General features: G+C 54.7%; 1 protein-coding gene across 1 annotated transcript; it reads right to left on the bottom strand.

The window, feature by feature from the left end:
• Positions 1 to 1073: 1073 nt before the first annotated feature.
• Positions 1074 to 21431, bottom strand: NANS (N-acetylneuraminate synthase). Its single transcript, XM_002707953.5, has 6 exons — positions 21181 to 21431; positions 15825 to 16040; positions 7006 to 7105; positions 5542 to 5696; positions 2746 to 3012; positions 1074 to 1306 (listed from the first exon to the last, which is right to left on the bottom strand). The coding sequence occupies exons 1-6, from the start codon at positions 21310 to 21312 to the stop codon at positions 1097 to 1099; spliced, it is 1080 nt and encodes a 359-aa protein (XP_002707999.1). The 5' UTR covers positions 21313 to 21431; the 3' UTR covers positions 1074 to 1096.
• Between the last annotated feature and the right edge of the window lie 585 nt (positions 21432 to 22016).

Here is a 22016-nt window from a genome sequence, read left to right as displayed (position 1 = left end):
TGATGGCTCAAGTACTTGGTCCCCTGTCACCCATGTGGAAGACCTGGATGGAGTTCCTGGCTCCTTGCTCAGCCTGGCCTAAGCCCAGCTGCTGCGGAGTGAACTAAAAGATGGAAGACTACTCAGTCTCTCTGCCTTTCAGAGCCGAGGGCGGGGAGGGGAGGAGGGAGGAGGAGAAACAGCTGGAGGTCTGGGAAGCAGTCACTGAGGTTTGCCTTTGCAGGGAGTGACCCCGCCGGTGTGCGCTCAGCCCTCTGCACAGCCACACAGAGACTGTGGGACGCAGAGTCACTTCTCTCTCTTAGTTTATAAGTTTAGTTATTTTAAAATCCATTTAAAAAGCAGACACACAGAGAAAGAGACAGAGGGGGGAGAGAGAGAGAGAGACAGAATTTCTCAGGGCAAGGAACTCGATCCAGATCTCCCAAGTAGGTAGCACAGACCCAAGTATTTGTTGTTGTTTTTCCCTCATTTTTAAAGATTTATTTATTCGAAAGGCAGAGCGACAGAGGGAGAGAGGAAGATGCTCCATCTGCTGATTTCACTCCGGGCTAAGCCAAGCTGAAAGCAGGACCCCAAAACTCCATCCTAGTCTCCGGCATGGGTGGCAGGGGCCCACATATTCGGGCCACCTTGCCCTGCCTTCCCAGGCACAGGAGCAGGCAGCTGGATTGGAAGCAGAGCTGCTGAGACTCAAAGTGGTGCTCTGACCCGGGATGCGGCTATCAGATGCGGCAGAGCTTACCCCGCTGTGCCACGACACCGGGCCTGGGGCCCAGGTATCTGAGCCATCACCAGCTGCCTCCCAGGGTGCACAAAAGCAGAGAGCTGGAACAGACACCGGGAACCCAGGGACTGTGCCAAACACCTGCCCGGCCTTGCTTTTGAGCCCATTCCTTCTCTGGGTCAGCGAACTGGCCGCAGTCACTGCCGTCTCTGGCTGTACTCTTTCCAGCGGGCCTGACCCAGCGCCTGGCCCAGGACTGTCTACAGTCTAAGGGGGTGGGATGAAAGCCAGGGCTCTGGAGACCACCACCCAGCACCACCTCACCCAGCACTGACCGGACCAGCAATCCGAAACGTGGCTCTTTATTTTTTAAGACTTGATTTTTTTGCCATGATTTTCTACCGCCTCCTCCAGGATGGTGTCGTCCTCCTCGATAGTGACCAGGACCTTCTTGCCCACGAGAGTGAAGATGTCTTCAGGGGCGCAGCCTTTGGGCTCCCCGACCTTCACGGTGAGCATGTCCAGCGTCAGGACGGTGCCTTCCGGGATCCTCACTTTGGCCACCACAGACTTGCCCAGCTGTGGACAGAATTCACACTCAGCGCCCGCAAGTGGCTTTCCGCCCCAGGTCTCTGATGGGTCCTCACAGGGCACCCTGAGAGCGGGACTCTGCTGCCCGCCCGCCCCCCCGCGCCCCCCCCCCCCCCGCTGTGGTGGCGCCCAGTGCAGGGTGGGGCCCTTATAACAAAACACGAAGGAAGGCGCGCGGGCTGTGTGGGCTCAGTGCCTGGCAGCTGGGACGAGTGGGGTTTTGCCTTCTCTGTGAAGTGGGAGGAACCCGGGCCTGTGTGCTATTGGGTGAGTAAGGACTCATGATCACACACATCATGGACCTGGAACAGAGAATGCTCACCACGTGCAGTTACACCTGTCACCTGCCAGCTCGACATCCTGTAAACGTGGGGAAACTGAGGCCCCAGAGGGCAGCTGACTTGGCCCTGGTGGCCCATAGCCAGGAAGAGAACCTAGGGGATGAGGGTCCCGACCCCTGGCGCACCGTTCTCAGGGCACAGAAAACTTGAGAAGAACAGTGCTCTCCGTGAGTGTGGCTGCCACTGAGGTGACAGGGGCGGGCTCGAGGCAGGGACAGGTAGGACACACGGGGGCGGGGAGTGGAGGCTCCCGAAGGGTCTGTGTTCCACGTGAGTGCGTTTAAACAAACTACCTACTGCGTCACTCGGCAGCCTCCATGGAAGAGCCAGAGGGGACAGTTCTGCTTGGAATCCGACACCAGGAACAAATGTCCCCCAGCAGATGCTGGCCAAACCGTGCACCCCCACCTGTGTCGCTGTGTGCAGGCAGCCAGACTGCCACAGCCCTCACGCTGTGGCCCGGCACGGGCTGCGCCCCTTCCTCTGTGAGGCAGCCGTTTCTCTGTGCTTTCAACTTACTTCCTGGCTCCACAGGCATCGTTACGTTTAGAGATGCCAGCGCTCCCTGCACCTGCCTGGCGTCTGATCTTTGCCATGGAAAGCAGGGTCCGTGTGCCCGGCAGTCCAGGACGCCTGGCTCCGTGCCTCAGAAGGTCAGCGTGCCAAGCAACATTCCTTGGCCTGTCCGTCGGAAGGTCATTGCCACACGAGGCACATTTACATCATCACCCCAGGCCCCACCATGACCCGCCACCCACCCATCCAGTGCATCCCTGCTCCTGAGGCCTCATGGGCCCCCCACACCCTGTCAGACCATGTCTTGGGCTCTCCCGCTCCAGAAACCCCAGATATACCCAGACCTGGACCACACCCCCTTCCGTGAGCAATCTAGAAGCACCAGGACCAGAGGCTCTATCGTGATCCTAGGTGGCCAGAGAAAGTGCTAGAATGCCCCTTAAGTAGCACATTTCTCCCGTGGCGGCTGACACAAGCCTGAAGAAACTCAGAGGGGTTGCCTGGCATGCACAGGGGTCGGCACTGACTCCCCCTCTCAGGTGTGGGCAGGGCTGAGGCAGCAGGACCCACCTTCTCATTGCAGGCCATCTCACAGGGCAGCAGCTGCTTGGTTGGGGAGCCCAGGGCCCGCTCCACCAGGCGCACGGACCGCACCAGCTCGGCCAGCTCGCCAGGCTCCAGTGAGGCCGAGTGGTCACTCCCCTTCCAGGTCTTGTCCAAGGTGATGTGACGTTCCAACACCTTGGCGCCCAGGGCCACGGCAGCCACAGATATCGCTATGCCGGTTTCATGCCCGGAGTACCCTATGGGAATGTCAGGAAAGAGCTTCTGATACTCCTTTAAAACACGAAAAGGGGAAAGAGGTTAAAGTTAGTGAAGGGTTGATGCATGCCTCCTGACTCAGCAAATCACTTTCAAGCTACTTTTATTTATTTGAAAGGCAGAGACAGAGAGGTCACTTACCCATTGGTTCACTCTCCAAACGCCTGCAACAGCCAGGACTGGGTCAGGCTGAACGTGGGAGCTGGGAAGTCAGTCTGGGTCTCCCATGTGGGTGGCAGGGACCCAGTGACTGGGGCCATCACCTGCTGCCTCCCAGAGTGCACATCAGCAGGAAGCTGGCATCAGAAGCGGAGCAGAAACCAGGCCCCCAGATATGGAACAAGCAGCGTCTTAACTGTTAAATCAAATGCCTGCCCCGAGCCCTGGGTGAGTTGTCCCTTAGCTATGCACTCCCAGGCAAGAACACCGGGGGCTCGGAGCTCCTTCCCAGGGATGACACCAGTACCTGTCAGGGATGCCGTGATCACATGAAAGGCGCTCAGCACACTGAGAAGGATCTAAACATAATGGCTGTTATCATCATTAAAAATGAATTTTGGAAAAAAAAAAAATGAATTTTGGGATCAGCACTGTGTAGCTGCCGCCTGCAGTGCCAGCATCCTCTATGGACACTGGTTCAAGTGCTGACTGCTCCACTTCCGACCCAGCTCCCTGCTAATGGCCTGGGAAGAGCAGCAGAGGACAGTCCAAATGCTTGGACCCATCAGAGACCCGGATGAAGCTCCTGGCTTCTGGCTTTGGCCTAACTCAGCCCTGGCTGTTGCAGGCACTTAGGGAGTGAACCAGCGGGTGGAAGACCTCTCTCTGTCTCTCCTCCTCTAACTCTTTCAAATAAAACAAATCTTTAAAAAAAATGAGTTTTAAGAAAGTTTCACCTGGCCGGCGCCGCGGCTCACTAGGCTAATCCTCCGCCTAGCGGCGCTGGCACACCGGGTTCTAGTCCTGGTCGGGGCACCGGATTCTGTCCCGGTTGCCCCTCTTCCAGGCCAGCTCTCTGCTGTGGCCCGGGAAGGCAGTGGAGGATGGCCCAAGTGCTTGGGCCCTGCACCCCATGGGAGACCAGGAGAAGCACCTGGCTCCTGCCTTCGGATCGGCACAGTGCGCCGGCCACAGCGGCCATTGGAGGGTGAACCAACAGCAAAAGGAAGACCTTTCTCTCTGTCTCTCTCTCTCACTGTCCACTCTGCCTGTCAAAAAAAAAAAAAAAAAAGTTTCACCTTACACAAACCGCCAGAAATAACAGAACTATAACCAGATGCCTCAACTCCTTCAAAAAGCTCCTATCCCATTTAATTAGCCTGAGCTGCTAAAAGCAAGTGTGCAATATGTACAAATTCATCATCAATAATATATACAGCCTAATCTCAAAACAGTCCTTTGGTGGAGATGCTAAATAATTAACCGGTTATCTATAATTCACCAAACGTAGCAGAGGACATTCTGCGAGGGCGGGTCTTGTCAGTGAGGGTGACCAGAAAGCTTCAGTGCAGAAGGACCTGGGTGGGCTTTAAGGCAAGATGGAGGCGGGAAAGGCCTGGGGAATGAGGCTTGAGCACTGCGGGACGGAGTGCGGGGTGCCAGGGCAGGAAATTCACGCCGTGGTCATCACGTGTCTGGGCCGGCAGAACACCCTGGCCGCGGATGGAGCAGGTGTGACTGCGCCTCGGGCGGGGAGGAGGCAGGGGTGTCTGTGACAGAGAGAGAGGGAAAAGCAGGGGCCAGCTGGAGCCGTGCACACTGAACTCTGAATTACCGCGGTCTCTGTGGGACGGGCACATGCTCGTCCTCCAAGCGATGTACTCGCAGAGCCGTTGGAAATCAGAAAAATACATTTTAATTTTCAAAATAACATGATGTAGAGATGAGCCAGAAGTGGAGAAAAAAAAATGACCAGGATTAGGAGGGACAGAAAGTTTAGGTGAAAAGACAGCAGTATCAACTTTCAAAAAGGTTAATTTTTTTTCAGATAAATAGGAACACTGCGTTGTAACAGGTCTTAAAAAATGGTTTATACTATCATAGAAAAAAGTCAAATACTATACTGAAAAGAAAATATAAAAGGAAAACTGAGCAATTCCGATACTGGGGTTATACGTGTGTGTGTGTGTGTGTGTGTGCATACTATATTGGAGTGCCTGGTTCAAAACCTGGCTCCTCAACTTCTGATCCAGCTTCTAGCTAAGGTGCATTCTGGGAGGCAGCAGATGATGGCCCAAGGACTTGGGCCCCTGCCTTCCACATGGAAAATCCATAGGGAGTTCCAGGCTCCCGGCTTCGGCCTGACCCAGCCCTGGCTGTTGCAGTCATCTGGGGAGTGAACCGATGGATGGAAAATGTCTCTTTAGCCTTCCAAGTGGATAAATAAAAATAAAAGTAGAGAATTTGGGTTGTAAACAGGCAATGCCTTCCCCACAGTAAATGGCCCAAGGAAGGCCAGTGCGCTCTGGCGTAGCCGGGTGATGTGCACACATATATACACGCGTGCGCACACATGCACACACACACACACACGCACACACACACCGAGATGACACGCAGGTTGGCGTCCTCGGGCTGCAGCGGGTACGCGCTGGTGCACTGCAGGAAGCAGAAGTTGGGGTTGAGGGGCTTCACGATCTGATAGACTTGCTTCATGGTGTCCATCGACTGCATCCCGCTGGAGATCACCATCGGACGACCTACGGGAGCCACACCAACAGCGTTTTAGGGGTTCACACTCTCTCCCAACCACGTTCCAATGGCTGGCTCATCATTCAACTGAACAAAAAGTTCCTAAAACAGTATGCCCAGAGGCCAACGCTGATGCACAGCGGGTTAAGCTGCCACTTCTGAAACCGGCATCCCATTTAAGCACCAATTTGAGCCCCAGCCGCTCCACTTCTGATCCAGCTCCCTGCTAATGCACCTGGGAAAGCAGCAGAAGATGGCCCAAATGGTTGGGCCCCGGCACCCATGTGGGAGACCTGGATGGAGTTCTTGGCTCCTGGCTTCAATCTGGCCCAGCCCTGGCCAATGTGACCATTTCAGGAGTGAACCAGCAGATGGAAGATCTCTCTGTCACTCTGCCATTCAAATAAATAAATAAATCTTTAAAAATTTCTTAATTTCTTACATAAACTATCATAACCTAATGTCTTTAAAGTATGCCCATTAAAAGGGAAGTATAGTGGGGCTGGCGCTGTGGCACAGTAGGTTAATTCTCTGCCTGCAGTGCCGGCATACCATATGGGCATTGGTTCAAGTCCCAGCTGCTCCTTTTCCGATCCAGCTCTCTGCTGTGGCCTGGGAAAGCAGTGGGAGATGGCCCAAGTGCTTGGGCCCCTGCTCTTGTGTGGAAGACCCAGAAGAAGCTCCTGGCTCTGGAGCTTTGGATTGGTGCAGCTCTAGCCCTTGTGGCCATTTGGGGAATGAATCAGCGGAGGGAAGACCTTTCTGTCTCTCCCTCTCACTGTCTAACTCTACCTCTCAAAAAATTAAATAAAATCTTTTTTTTAAAAAAAAAAAAAGGGGGGGGAAGCATAGTGCTAATGGAAAAGATGTTTCCAGGGGCCAGCACTGTGGCGCAGCAGGCTAAAGCCCCAGCCTGCAGTGCCGGCATCCCATATGGATGCCGGTTCGAGTTCTGGCTGCTCCACTTCCAACCCAGCTCTCAGCTACAGCCTGGGAAAGCAGTGGAGGATGGCCCAAGTGCTTCGGCTCCTGCACCCACATGGAAGACCCAGAAGAAGCTCCTGGCTTTGGATCAGCACAGTTCTTGCTGTTGCGATCATTTGGGGAGTGAACCAATGGAATGGAAGACCTCTCTCTCTGGCTCTACCTCTCTCTGTAACTCTGTCTTTCAAATGAATCAAATAAATCTTTAAAAAGAAGAAGACGACGTTCCCAAGGTTTGTCTTCACGAGAGCTACCTCGAGTGGCTGCCGGCAGGGAGCACACACGGGAGCGTCTGGATGCCCTCGGGTCTTGTGACATGAGCTGGGCACTCACCTTTTCTAGCTGTCTTTTCCAGATAAGGAAAATTGTTAGTGTCTCCAGATCCGACTTTGAAAAACGGGACATTCAGTTCATGCAGAAACTCAACTGCCATCTACGAAAAACCAAAGAGGGGCTCCTTGCAGCACTGGACGAAAGCACCGTCCTCGTCCAGGCGCAGAGTGGCACACGCGTGGACACTCCCTCCTCTGCCGGGGGCACGGATCCCCAGCGACCTGAGAGCAGGCACAGGCGTGTTCTCAGTCCAAGCACTCACTCCACTCCTGCCCACCCATCCATCTGTTCCAAAACACTCAGCGCTGGGCTGCACCTGCTGCCAACACCTGCAAAAGATCACAGCCCCGACCAGACCCTTCCAGCCTCAGGGACCCAGGGTCCAGGGAAGAAACCAGACCCGGTCATGACCTAATCTTGACCCAGAAAAATCGAGGGTGAGGAAGTAAACAGCCCTCAAGGGCTTAACCTTTATCTAGGGCCAGGCAAGCAGGAAACAAAACAGAAAACGAAACGGGGCATTCTGTGGTACAGCCTGAGCCAGTGGCCCGCGGCTGGTGTGGCCACGGAGCAGCAGCCGTTTCAGACTTCTAACCACGCTGCCACACAGCAGCGAACCCCAGTCCCCTTCTGTTGGCACAGCCTTGCTGCTTGAGATGCCCCACGCGGAGCCCTTCACCTCCCCACTGCCATTCTCCAACGCGACCAGGAAACGTGAGAGTCAGCAGACACACTGATTGCAGGGGCAATCAGCCGATCGCAGCTCTAAGAGGCAAATCCCTGGGGCCGCTGTTGCGGCGCGGCAGGCTCAGCCGCCACTCGCACCACCAGCATCCCGGCACAGGGCACCAGTTCAAGTCCCGGCTGCCCTGCTCCTGACCCAGCTCCCTGCTAACGCGTCTGGGAAAGCAGCGGAGGATGGCCTGAGTGCTTGGGCCCCCGCACCCACGTGGGAGACCCAGATGGAGCTCCTGGCTCCTGGCTTTGGCCTGGCCCAGCCCTGGCCATTGTAGCCATTTGGGGAGTGAACCAGTGGACGGAAGACCTCTTTCTCTCTCTGTCTCTCCCTCTCTGTCATTCTGCCTTTTGTTTATTTTAAATACTTTCTTAAGGTAAAAAGCCAAGTTATAAGAAATCAAAAGACTATTTTTAACAGCGCCCCCACAATTTGGTAACTATGGATATACATACACACTTGTGTTACCATCACCACAATCAATATAAGACACATACCATTACCTCTGAGAGTTTCCTCGTGTCCTTTTTTACAATTGAAGCTGAACTTAGGAGTGGGGAGATCAGTTTTCAGGATGGGCCCCAAAATGTCAGTTGTGCCCTCGAAGGCTGCCGGAGACTCAGAGGGAGGTCAGGGTGGCTGAGTCGGGCCAGTGCCCTCTCACGAACCTCCCAGGGTCCCTGTAGCACCAGAATGAAATGCAGGACGAGGCCTGAGAGCCTGCCCTTCCATTAAGTCCTAATAAGAAGTTTCTAGAGGCTGGTGTTGTAGTGTAGCAGATAAAGCCACCAGCTGCGATGCCGGCATTCCATATGGGCACCAGTTCCAGTTCCTACTTCTGACCCAGCTCTCTGCTAATGCTCCTGGGAAAGCAGCAGTGGGTGGCCCAAGTGCTTGGGTCCCTGCACCCACATGGGAGACCCCAGTGAAGCTCCTGGCTCCTGGCTTCGGTCTGGCCCAGCTCTAACCATTGCAGCCATTTGGAGAGTAAACCAGTGGATGGAAGACTTTTGTCTCTCTCTGCCTCTCCCTCTCTCTCTCTCTTTCTGTAACTGTGCCTTTCAAATAAATAAATATCAAAAAAAAAAAAAAGTTTCTAATAGTTCTCGTAAATTCTAACAAGGAATGCTGGTGCTGCTGCCGCTGGCCTGGGGATCGTGGCACGGGGACACCATGCGTGAAAACCCAGACAGCGCGGGGCAGGGGAGGCCCGGTGTGAGGTCATTCTGCAGGAGCCTCTGTAAGCCAGCCCAATGCAGCCTCAGCTGCACCCACCTCCCAGGCAGCAGGTGAGCAAAGCCAAACCCTGCGGCTGCACCCGGAGAGTAGCCGTGCCCCTCCATCCGCCCTCTAACCACAGACGGGTGGGAGTGGCTCAAGAGGGAACAGTCAAAGGCACTGGGCAGTGCTGTCCGGAGCCATGCACCTCCAAACGTCTACACCACTTTGATGCAGATCTGGCCACTCCCCCTCTGGCCCAGTTTCGTCTTCTCTCTTTTCCCTTCTGCTATGATTTAACTATGATGGTTCATCCAACATTAATGCCTGTAAGAGGATGGACTCTCTCTGGCACTTAGAGTGAGCTCCCACATGGATTCCTGGTGCTTTATAAGGAGAGGGAGAGTCGGAGGCACAGACGGACAGGTGCACGCCCCGCCATCACCTGGCGAGGCCCGAGACCTTGGGCCTCCAGAACTGGGGGCTAAAACAAGCCTCTACTTCCTCAGAGGTCTGCCTCAGGCACTCTGCTACAGAAACAGACGACTCACACACCTTCCATAAGTGGCTCTCCCTGTGTTTAGTCACTTCACCCTTTTGAACCAGCCCAGGACTGAAAACCTCCATTTCTAATTTTGTTGAACAAAGCATGATTTCCCCTTTCCATTCCCTCTATCTGGCCAATGAAGAAAGTGTTTTCCATGTAAAGACAGGCACTCCCATGCTGCTTCCCTCTCTAAAATTTCAGCTTGTGGGAGAGGAGCCCTTCAGGGTACAAAAAGATGATGGGGGTACTCAGGAAAAGGCGGAGGAGGGGCATGGCAAATGTAGAAAAAAAAACTTTTTTTTTTTTTTTGACAGGCAGAGTGGACAGTGAGAGAGAGAGACAGAGAGAAAGGTCTTCCTTTGCCGTTGGTTCACCCTCCAATGGCCACCGCGGCCGGCACGCTGCGGCCGGCGCACCGCGCTGATCCGATGGCAGGAGCCAGGTACTTATCCTGGTCTCCCATGGGGTGCAGGGCCCAAGGACTTGGGCCATCCTCCACTGCACTCCCTGGCCACAGCAGAGAGCTGGCCTGGAAGAGGGGCAACCGGGACAGAATCCGGCACCCCGACCGGGACTAGAACCCGGTGTGCTGGCACCGCAAGGCGGAGGATTAGCCTAGTGAGCCGCGGTGCCGGCCGAAAAAAACACATTTTAACAACATCTGGGCACAGGTTGTAGAACCTGCATGGAATCCTCCTGGGGAACCACCGCCACCTTGTGGCCACTTAGACAACTGCCACTTTGGACTTGAAGGGTGCCAACTTCAGGAAGCCTCCAGCCTCCAGCCTTCTGTCCTGAGAAGGCCTGGCTGCGCCCCCACCCCTCCCAGGCCGGGTCAGCACCCATGACCCTTCACAAGGACTCCTTGGCTTCCCCAGCCTCTACATCCAGGGTCCAACGCAGCAGGGCAGGTTCGTGACTTCGCCCTCCCTCCCGCCCCATAGCACAGAGCCTTCCCCAGACTGCCAGAGAAGGACACAGCCACACACAACTCCGTGGGCTTAGTGCACAGAAGGTGCACCTAGCAGGGTGGTCTTGGGAGAGCCAGAGTGTCCCAGGAGGTCACCTGTCTGACCTTCAACCCAGGGTTTGCCAAACATATTCGACTCCCAGCTTCCAGGCGTCTAGATAATTGGTTAATGCAGACAGACAGGCCGGCGCCGCGGCTCACTAGGCTAATCCTCCGCCTAGCGGCGCCGGCACACCGGGTTCTAGTCCCGGTCGGGGCGCCGGATTCTGTCCCGGTTGCCCCTCTTCCAGGCCAGCTCTCTGCTGTGGCCAGGGAATGCAGTGGAGGATGGCCCAAGTGCTTGGGCCCTGCACCCCATGGGAGACCAGGAAAAGCACCTGGCTCCTGGCTCCTGCCATCGGATCAGCGCGGTGCGCCGGCCGCAGCGCGCCGGCCGCGGCGGCCATTGGAGGGTGAACCAACGGCAAAGGAAGACCTTTCTCTCTGTCTCTCTCTCTCACTGTCCACTCTGCCTGTCAAAAAAATAAAAATAAAAATAAAAAATAATGCAGACAGACAAGGCGTGCCCACAGAACCCCTGTCGTCAGTGTGTCCTGCGAGAAATTCTGGGGACTGCTGTCTAAGGAGGGAGTCACGGACAAGAGAAGGGTGCAGCTTCCAGAACCCCTTCCAGTCCCAGAGTTTGGATCCTGATGGGGAGAATCAAGTCCATCCCTGGGGAGAGGCCGGCCCTCTACGTGGTGACTGGGCAGGGGTGGGGGACCTGCAGGGCAGGTGCTGGGTGGTGAAAGGGTCACTGCTGGGGGTGGGAAACGTGTCCCTCAGGGCCACCACCATGGTCACGGCTTCCAACTGCTCCCTTGACAGACTTCCTTTAGGACAGAAAAAGCCCTTGCTCGTTACAGCTGAGCCCCCCAGGCCTCTGTGCAGCTGTCAGCCAGGTGCCTTGGCAGTTTCCTGGGCCCTTGTAAATGCTGCCACACCTTAACCCTCCCTCGGCACACAGAGAACGCCCCAGAAGAGCCCGCGGAGCGGAGAAGAGAGGCACTCGGTACACGCCCACTGCCCTTATGGGGAGTCAACAGTGGGAGCGCGGCTTAAGTGAACCCGGAGCCAGGGAGCAGCCTGGGGCCAAGTCGGTGAGCTCCGGGAAGGCCTCCTGCGGGGTCCCAGCTCAGCCAGGCAACCAGCAGGCACAGGCATGCCCAGGACACAGGAGCCTCCTGCCCGCACAGGCGGAAGCTGGCAAACTCCAGAGGCTAAGGACCAGGCCAGAAGTCATCGGGGCGACACAGAGCCACCTCACCCTCCTCTGGAGCAGACGGGGCCACTGCGACTCCAAGAGCTTACGAGAGGAGCCCAGGCCACACAGAAAATAGCAGCACCAGGACTTGGGCTCAGATCACACGTCCCAGACACCACACAGGGAATGGACGGAAAGACGCAGCAGGAGGCGCCCTGGGACAGGGCAGGGAAGGGCCGAGGTCACACAGGCAGCAGAGGGTAGAGTCGGGGCCGGCGACAGATGCCCCGGCTCTTAGCCTGGGCCACTTCCCTCACCTGTACCCAACGCGTGCTGAGCACTGCTGCGTGCACCCCTCCAGAGCAGTGGCCACCAGGTGGGCTCCGCTCCTAACCCCACCTTACAAGTGAAGAGACACGGCGGGAGGAGGTCAAGAAACCCTCCACGTGGACGCAGCAGGAATGGCAGGCAGAGCCCCATTCAAACTCAAGGGACAGGCCACACAGCCAGGGCAGGCGTGGAGCAGGCAGGCGACAGGTGGGCATCATGAAGAAAACAGCCTGGAGCTGGCGGCGTCCTGGGCCGCACCCGCAGCACGCCAGTACACATCTCACTACCAGCGACGTGGAACTCCAGAATCACGCCGCTTCTCACTTTCTCGGCCTGACACTGGGTGCGGTCAGGGATCAGGAAAGCCGTGCTCTGGGGAAGCAGCAGTGTGGTGGGAAAGAGAAATAGCTGCACTATAAAGACGCGTTATTTTTCAATGTCTAAAAACTCCTTTGAAAGGCAGAGAGACAGAGATCGTCCCGGGCCACACACCTGGGCCAGGGCGGAGCCAGGAGCTGGGGACTCAGTCAGTGTCCCCCACAATGGGCGGCAGGGCCCCTACTGCGAGAGGCCCCCTGCTGCCTCCAGGGTCCATAGGAAGCTGCAGAGAAAGCAGAGGAGCTGGGGCTCCAACCCAGGGCCCCAGTGCAGGATTGCGTCCCCCAAGCAACATCTTAACCACTGCACCAAACACCCCCCCCAACACTGAGCATTGTTCACACACACTTTAGGATTTAGTGTTCCAAATGGAAGTACTTGTTAAAGGAATCACTCTGGGAAAGGCTGTGGGCTTATTCCAAAGATAATACTAGGAACAAAATATAAGCCTGTTCAAGGGCCCTGGCTGGAGAGGATCTTTTTCATCACTTACTTATTTTTTTTTAAGTTTTTTATTTATTTGAGAGGTAGAGTTACAGACAGAGAGAGGGAAAGAGAAAGGTCTTCCTTCCGCTGGTTCATTCCCCAAATGGCCGCAACGGCTGGAGCTGTGCGGATCTGAAGCCAGGAGCTTCTTCTAGGTCTGCCCCATGGGTAGGAACACTTCAGCCACCTTCTACTGCTTTCCCAGGCCATAGCAGAGAGCTGGATTGGAAGAGGAGCAGCCATGACTAGAACCGGCGCCCATATGGGACGCTGGCGCCGCTGGCACCACAGGCAGAAGATTAACCTACTACACCTGGCACCGGCCCCGTAACTTACTTCTTACTAAGTCAGTTCAGATCATTTTGACCAGGGGCCAGCGTTATGGCACAGCAGGTTAAGGCACCACTTGTGACGACGGCATCCCATACTAGTGCACTGGTTTGGTTCCAGGCTGCTCTATTTCCAATCCAGCTCCCTGCTAATGCACCTGGGAGGCAGTGGACAATGGTCCTAGTATTTGGGCTCCTGCCACCCATGTAGGAAACTAGGATGGAGATCCTGACTCTTGGTCTCAGCCTGGCCCAGACCTGGCTGTTGTGGCCATTTGAAGAGTGGCCATTTGAACAAGTAGATGGAAGATCTCTCTCTCTGTTGTTCTGTATTGCAAATAAATAAATAAACCTTTTTTGAACAGGACTCTTAGGCCTATTCACATTTGGCACCACAATAATTGTATATTTCCTGAACCCAAACTTGCAGTTCAAGGACAAGGGCTTGGCTACCCCAGTGACTGACTTCTACCACAGTACCTAAGGAGCGATTCCAAACTCTTCTGTGCCAACAGCACACAAAACAGCCCAGGGTCCCAGCTTCAGCCCCAGCCCAGCCCTGATGCTTGCGAGCATCTAGGGAGTGAACAAGCAGATGTGGGTGCTCTCTCTCTCTCTGCCTGTCAGATGAATAAACATACAAACTTTTAACAAGTGCTTCGCGAGTCATAAAAGTATGCTTGGGCCGGCACGGCGGCTCACTAGGCTAATCCTCCGCCTAGCGGCGCCGGCACACCCGGTTCTAGTCCTGGTCGGGGCACCGGATTCTGTCCCGGTTGCCCCTCTTCCAGGCCAGCTCTCTGCTGTGGCCCGGGAGTGCAGTGGAGGATGGCCCAGGTGCTTGGGCCCTGCACCCCATGGGAGACCAGGAGAAGCACCTGGCTCCTGGCTCCTGCCATCGGATCAGCGCGGTGCACCGGCCACAGCGCGCCGGCCGCGGCGGCCATTGGAGGGTGAACCAACGGCAAAAGGAAGACCTTTCTCTCTGTCTCTCTCTCTCTCACTGTCCACTCTGCCTGTCAAAAAAAATAAAAAATAAATAAAAAAAGTATGCTTGGGGGTGAGCACTGTGGTGGAGTGGGTAAAGGCGCCACCTTCTGTGCTGGCATCCTATATGGGCACTGGTTCATGTCCCAGCTGCTCCATTTCTAATCCAGCTTGCTGACAACCCACCTGGAAAAGCAGGAAAATATAGCGCAAGTGTGTGGGACCCTGTACTCTGTGGGAGACCCAGATGAAGCTCCAGGCTCCTGGCTTCAGCCTGGCCCAGCCCTGGCTGTTGTGGCCATTTGAGGTGTGAATCAGCAAATGGAAGAGCTTTCTCTGTCTCTGTCACTCTGTGTAACTGCCTTTCAAATAAATAAATAAATTAAAAAAAAAAAAAAAAGATTCTCAGCTCTCATCCAATATCCACTTCTGGGAAGTTACCCCAGGGAAACAAATCAAAACACAGGAAAAAGTGTTCATCTCTCGGAGCTGGTGCTGTGACGTAGTGGGTAAAGCTGCCACCTGCCGTGCCAGCATCCCATATGGGCGCAGATTCAAGTCCCGGCTGCTCCACTTTCGAGCCAGCTCTCTGCTATAGCCTGGGAAAGCAGTAGAAGATGGCCCCCCATGGGAGACTCGGAGGAGGCTCCTGGCTCCTGGCTTCAGATTGCCACAGCTGCGGCCATTGTGGCCATCTGGAGAGTGAACCAGCGGATGGAAGACTGAATCTCTCTCTTTCTCTTTCTCTCTCTCTGTCTCTGCCTCTGTAACTCTGCCTTTCAAATAAATAAATAAACAACTCTTTTTAAAAATGTTCACCTCAGTATTACTTACTAGTACAAAAAACTGAAAGTAACTTAAGTCCAGAAGCAGAGGAATGGTTAGGTAAGTCGTAGTACAGCCCCCCAAAAAAATCCTTCCTGCTGTCAGAACCTTCACCCTATGTTAGCTTGAGAAGCACACACAGAAGGAAGTGTCATAAACCACGCAAACAACACAGCCAGGCAATGACACGCCTGTGTGAGGAGCCCCCAGGGGGACACATCAAAATAGCCGCTGTACTGTGCTTACAGGTCAGCCCCCCCCCGGCCCAGCATATTTTCTCCTGTTCTCTAAACTTTCCATCACACTCCATTATTTTTACAACTAAATATTTTCACATTTGAAAAAAAAAAAAAAAAAAAAAAAGCACACGAAGGAATTGTGAGGCCGTTTGTAGAGCAAACAAGTCCAAGACCTGACACAGCTCGGCTCTTCCAGGACGCTGGCATGGCCATGCTGAAGCCACTCCCTTCTGGAGGATGCCACGTCACCCCACCCAGGCCAGTCGGCGCTGGGTGTCCCAGCTCCTACCGCAGCCCACTTTCCCCAGGCGGACCCAGGCTTGACTCAGGACCCTGGGAGGGGCCGGCATGGCTGCCCTCTCTCCCAGAGACAGCCTGTTTTAAAGCTCACAACTTCTCACAACTCTCGCTCAGCCTTGGCACCTGTTGCTTCCCACTTGGATGGACACAGAAGTGCCAGCAAGGGCAGCAGCTGGTTCTAGGCCCAAAGCCGCCAGGCCGGCTCTGTCCCCTGGGGGTGCGGAGGCTCACCTCGTCCATGCCGGAGGCGGTGAAGAAGATGCCCACCTCCTGGGCAAACCTCTGCAGCTCGCGGTACTGCGCGTGGCTGAACTCCAGGTGCCGCTTGTGCTCCCCGTACGTCTTCCCCCAGGAGTGCTTCGAAGTGTATGGCCTCTCCAAGGCTTTCCGATTGAACTTGAATTCCAGCTCGCTCTTCTGGAACTTGGCACAGTCAGCTCCACACTCCTGCAACACACAGTGGGCGCCGTGCAGAAATGCTGGGGCCACTGCTTTTGAAAGAGATGTTAAGAACCCCCAAAGAGGAGGAACAGGAAAAACAAGAAAGGCCAGAAGGAAGAAAAAGTTGTTTTGGAACAGGAGACACCCTCCCGGGCCCTCATTTCCCCCTCTTACACTAGGCGCGGGGTGGGGTGTGTGTGGCTTTTTGCTCTATTTCGCGTTGCGATATTCACAATAATGAATCAAAGGCTGAAGGAAGACGTTCAGTTACGACACTCTGCAGAGGACAGCATGACGAGCACTGGGTCAGGATTTAGGAAAGGAAGATCCTCTTAATGCTGCCCTAACTCATCGAGCATTTCCGGTCTCTGGACTCAGTTTCTCCGTCTACGCAAAGAGCAATGTAGCAGGACTTGAAAGCTGTTCTAAGGAGTCCCTGGGCCCTGACTTCAACCACAGCAGCTCTGCTTTCAGCTACATGTGCTTTTCTGCAGGACATTTTGTTTGAGCAACAGGTTCTGCAGCAAAAAGCAAACAGGCAAACGTGAGAAGCAGCCACCCTAGGTGATCTCAACTGAGCAGAAGCAATAATACAGAAGCTGGCTGGTGCCACGGCTCACTAGGCTAATCCTCTGCCTGCGGTGCCGGCACACCGGGTTCTAGTCCCGGTCGGGGCGCCGGATTCTGTCCTGGTTGCTCCTCTTCCACTCCAGCTCTCTGCTATGGCCTGGGAGTGCAGTGGAGGATGGCCCAGGTCCCTGGGCCCTGCACCCCATGGGAGACCAGGAGAAGCACCTGGCTCCTGGCTTCGGATTAGCACAGTGCGCCGGCTGCAGCAGCCATTGGAGGGTGAACCAACAGAAAAGGAAGACCTTTCTCTCTGTCTCTCTCTCTCACTGTCCACTCTGCCTGTCAAAAAAAAAAAAAAAAAGAAGAAGCTACAATTTTGTTGCCAATCTCCCTCCAAAATCCTAGGATGGCTTCCAAAAAACTACTCAACAGGAAGATTAAGTAAAAGCTTTTAAAGCCGCACCTTACTGCCATTCCTGTAGATGCTGAGGTTTTCCTGCTGTTGAAAACTTCTTGGGGGCTGGTGCTGTGGCATAGTGAGTTAAGCCGCTACCTACAGCGCTGGCATCCTATATGGGCCCCGGTTTGAGTCCCGGCTGCTCCAGAACCAATCCAGCTCCTTGCTAATGCACCTGGGAAGTAGGGGAGGATGGCCCAAGTGCTTGGGTCTGAGGCCACATGGGAGCCTGGAACGAAGCTCCTGGCTCCTGACTTCGGCCTGGCCCAGCCCCTGGCTGTTGCAGCTATTTGGGGAGTAAACTAGCAGAGGGAAGACTTCTCTATCTTTGCCTCTCCCTCTCTGTAACTCCACCGTTGAAATAAACAAACAAATCTTAAAAAAAAAATTTTTTAAATAAAACCTCTTGGGTTCAGACAGTGCCACTCCTAGAAAAATATCAAGATGGCACAGTCAGGAAAGAAGTTCAAAGACCCTTAGAATGGAGAGTGACCCTGGGCAACAGTTTTATCACCTAGATGAAGATCCCAGGGCCTTCAGTGAGCTGCCCAGCACTGCCCAGATCCCCTTCCTAAGGCAGCAGAACATGTGTGCCCTGGCCCATCCCTGCAGCCTGCACTCACTGCTGACCAGGCCTCCAGTGAGCTGCCAAGGAGACTTTTGAAGACTGCAGCTTCTGGATCTCTTTGCCTCTCACTTCCACATAAGGAGTAAACTTGTTCTAATGAAGTTAGGGAACTTGTTGCCAGGGAACTGGCGTAGAGGATAAAGCCTGCAAGGTTAGCATCCCATAGTGGCTCCGGTTTGAGACCCTACTGCTCCACTTCTAGTCTAGCTTCCTGTTAATGCGCCTGGGAAAGCAGCCAAAGTTGGCCCAAGTGCTTGGGCCCCTGCACCCATGTGGGAGACCTGGATGAAGCTCCTGGCTCCTTGTTTTGGCCTGGCTCAGCTCTGGCTGTTGGAGACATTTGGGGAGTGAACCAGCAGATGGAAGATTTCTCTCTCTCTCTCTCTGTAACTCTGCCTTTCAAATACATACATACATACATACATGAACTTGTTTCCATCAGGGCAAATCTGCCCTTTACAGGAAATGTTTCAAAAATAAAACTGTTAATTACCAGAACTTGGATCAAGTTCCACTACATTCCTCGTTGACACCAGTTAGATGTGGAGAAAGCGGGTTCCTCCTCTTCTAAGCCTCTTTTCTAAAAATGAGTGACTTCTTTCTCTGTTGAAAGCTGCAGTGAACTCTAGGTCCAGAAAACGCAAGCACTGGGGTGGGCATTATGGTGCAGCCGTTAAACCACTGCTCAGGATTCCCGCCTCCCATATCTGAGTACCTGTCTCCGCTTTCTGTCCAGCTTCCTGGTAATACACACCCTGGGCCAGCGCCGTGGCTCAATAGGCTAATCCTCTGCTTTGTGGTGCCGGCACACCGGGTTCTAGTCCCGGTCGGGGTGCCGGATTCTGTCCCGGTTGCCCCTCTTCCAGGCCAGCTCTCTGCTGTGGCCAGGGAGTGCAGTGGAGGATGGCCCAGGTGCTTGGGCCCTGCACCCCATGGTAGACCAGGAGAAGCACCTAGCTCCTGCCATCGGATCAGCGCGGTGCACCGGCCACGGCGGCCATTGGAGGGTGAACCAACAGCAAAAGGAAGACCTTTCTCTCTGTCTCTCTCTCACTGTCCACTCTGCCTGTCAAAAAAAAAAAAAAAAAAATACACACCCTGGGAGGCAGCAGGTAAGGGCTCAATTATTTGGATCCCTGGTACCCACATGGAGTTCCTAGCTCCTAGCTTTAGCCTGGCCCAGCCCTGGCTATGGTGGGCATTTGGGGAGTGAACCAGCAGATGGAAGAGCGCGCGCTCTCTCTCTCTCTCTCTCTGTTGCTCTGCCCTACAAATAAATAAAAGTAATATAAAGAAGGCTCACATTCATTTAAATGAAAAAAGAAAGAAATCATTGTCACTGTTTTACTATAATGTTGATGGTTTCTTTGTTCAAGGGCTCATTGCTGCTCCACTGGCAACAGCAAGCAACAAACTCTATGGTGAGCAAAGATGTGGTGCTCCTTTGCACCAAAATTCCGAAGTTAAAAGTTGAAAGAATGTTCAGGGGCAGGTATTTAGCCTACGGGTTCAGATGCCCACTCCCTCGCCGGAGGGCCTGGGTTTGAGCCCCAGCTCCAGCTCCAGCCCCTGACTCCAGCTTCCTGCTAATGCAGACCCAGGAGGCAGTGGTGACTGCTGAAGTAATTGGGTCCCTGCCACCCACGTGGAAGACTGAGTTCTCGGTTTCCGTCTTCACCTCTGGCTTATCCCAGGCTGCTGTGGACATCTGAGGAGTGAATCAGAAAACAGGAGCTCTCTATCTCTCTGCTGCTGCTTCTTCTTTTTGCTTTTTTTTTTTCTTTTAGATATATTTATTTATTTGAAAGACAGACAAGGAGATACAAAAAGAGAGATTTTTCCATCCACTAGTTCACTCCCCAAATGGCTGCATGGGCCAGGCCTAGGCCAGGCTGAAGCCAGGAGCTTCATCCGAGTCTCCCCTGTGGGTACAGGGGCCCAAGGATTTGGGCCATCTTCTGATGCTTTCCCAGGCATATCAGCAGGGATCTGGCTCAGAAGTGGTGCTGCTAGAACTTGAACCTGCACCCACATGGGATGCCAGCGCTGCAGGCAATGGTTTAACCCACTGTGCCACAGCTTCTTAAATAAATAAATAATTTCTTTAAAGTATGTTCAATAAATGAATTTCTAATTATGATATCTATTATACAAAAATACTTCAAAAAGTTCATGGAAAATGCATATTATGAAAAAACTATGTGTGGTTTTCAATGTTTTAGCACCAACTCAGCATAATCTTTTAGTTCCATTTTTCATGCTATTGCAGGCATCTGGGGGAATGAATTAGCAGATGAAAGATACCTCCCTGTCTCTCTCTCCCCTTTCCTCCCTCCCTGGCTGCCTTTCAAATATGTAAATCTATTTTTAAAAAAAATAAGAAGAAAAAAGTGAGAGATAGAACCTATAACTTTGTTTCTCTGGCTTTAAAAATCACTAGGCATTTTTACAACCTCAGGATTCTAAGAAGTCACACCTTAGAAAAACAGGCTACTCCCCCAAATTAAAGGCAGGAACTTCCCCCTGGAAAACCATGTTCCAGTGAAAGGCTGGAGGGTTCTTTCTTTACTGGCTGTGTGCCCTTGAGCAAGTCAACTCATCTTCTAAGCCCTGGAGGCAAAGCCAGCTGCCTCTCCTGCTGCACCGATGGCTGTGAGCGATGGCTGTGAGCGAGCGTTAAGCGAGATGGTGCATCTGAAGCCTTTAATTCGGGATCTGAAAGAGCAGGCACTCACTATGTTAGCAGTGGTGACTGCTGAAGTCTTCTCAGGATTGCTAGACTTCCCTAACAGCAGTCGGTCCTGGAAGAGTACGACAAAACCTAATCGCCAACAGTATGAACAGCGGTGACCAAGGCGAAAGAAAGACAAGACGGCCCGAGCCACGGCCGGCCGAGGCAGGACTCGCAGTGCAGACCCGATGCCGGCAATGGAAGAACTGTCTCTCTTCAAGGGCGGGTGAGGGAGAGCAGACAACGCAGTGTGCCAGCCAGCGTTAGCGGGTGGGAGGTGCGGGGGGGGGGGGGGGGGGTTGGAGAAGGCATCCACGCAGACCTGAACCTGAATGGAAACCCACAGAGCAGAGGCCCTGCACTAAAACAGTCATCCTACCAGGAAGGCGTGGCATTTACCGAGCCCCAGCACGGCGCTCAGAGTTACCGCACGGGATCCCAACAACCCTGGGACGGAAGCACCATTCCTTATCAAGTGGCATTCCACAGGAGGAAAACTGCGGCTTACGAGGGCTACTGCTAGCCGGATTTGAACCCGGAACCCGGGCTTTTAACCAAGCACAGAAACGCCAGACGGGAGAGACCACGGCCACCGCCTTGCCTGGAAGTCGTTCAAAGGCGCTGCAGGATGCGGGACGTGGAACCACGAGGGGCAGGAAGGGGCCGGGTCTCTGAGATCGCCTCTGCCCGCGGCGGACGCAGAGGCGAGCACGGGGTCCCGGCTCCCGCGTCCGCGCCCCGCCCCGAGCTCCCCGCTCACCTTGGCCGTGCGGATCATGCGCTTGGCCACCTCCAGGTCGCCCTGGTGGTTCTGGCCGATCTCGGCAATGATGAAGCATGGGTGCTGCCCGCCCACCCAGCGCCCGGGACACAGCTCCAGCTCCAGCGGCATCGCGCCGACTCGCGCTCCCAGCGCCTCCCCGCCTGCCTGGGCCCGGCCGCCCGCTCGGTCACTCCCGGGGGACAGCCCCGCGGGGTCCGCACGCCGGCCCCGCCACGTCAGCCCGCGGCCGCCACGCAGCCAATCCCCGGGCCCCGCCTCGCTCCCAACAGCCAATCAGGATCGGGGGCGGAGCTCCCCGCGGGAAAGGGCGGTGCCGCTGTGGGGAATCCGGGAGCCGCGCTCCTGCGCTGAGCGCGCGGCCGCCGGCGGGGCGGGGCGGGGCGGCGCGGGCTGCGAGCGTCGCGGAAACGGCGCTGTACCGGGTCATGGACGGAGCAGGGACGCTGGAGGCATCGTCAGGACGCTGGTTCGAGGCCAACTTCTACCACGAACCAGCTCTTGGCCATGACTACGCTACTCAGTCTTCCTGGGTGTTCTTTTTCTTTTTCTCTGGGGCAGGAAGATAAAAACAGAACCGAGGGGATGCACAGAACGCTCTGATCACAGCGATTGGCGTGCGGTGAAATGTCTGGAAGTGCTAGCTGTTCCTGTAAGAGGCAGCAGGTTCAAAGCCAGAGCTGGGCTGGGAGCGAGGACCCTGCACTGCCTCCCGGCCCACTGATTTCACACTGACCAGGAATGAGAGCGGGCCTGATCCCCACCTTACCTGAGCTGACCAGCTGAGTCGCAACTATGGCGGGAAGCGGAGGAGG

This window comes from Oryctolagus cuniculus, chromosome 1, assembly GCF_964237555.1.
Source record: "Oryctolagus cuniculus chromosome 1, mOryCun1.1, whole genome shotgun sequence".
Classification (NCBI taxonomy): Eukaryota; Metazoa; Chordata; class Mammalia; order Lagomorpha; family Leporidae; genus Oryctolagus; species Oryctolagus cuniculus.
Note: the sequence above shows the minus strand (reverse complement) of the source record. Positions and strands in the feature narration are given on the sequence as shown.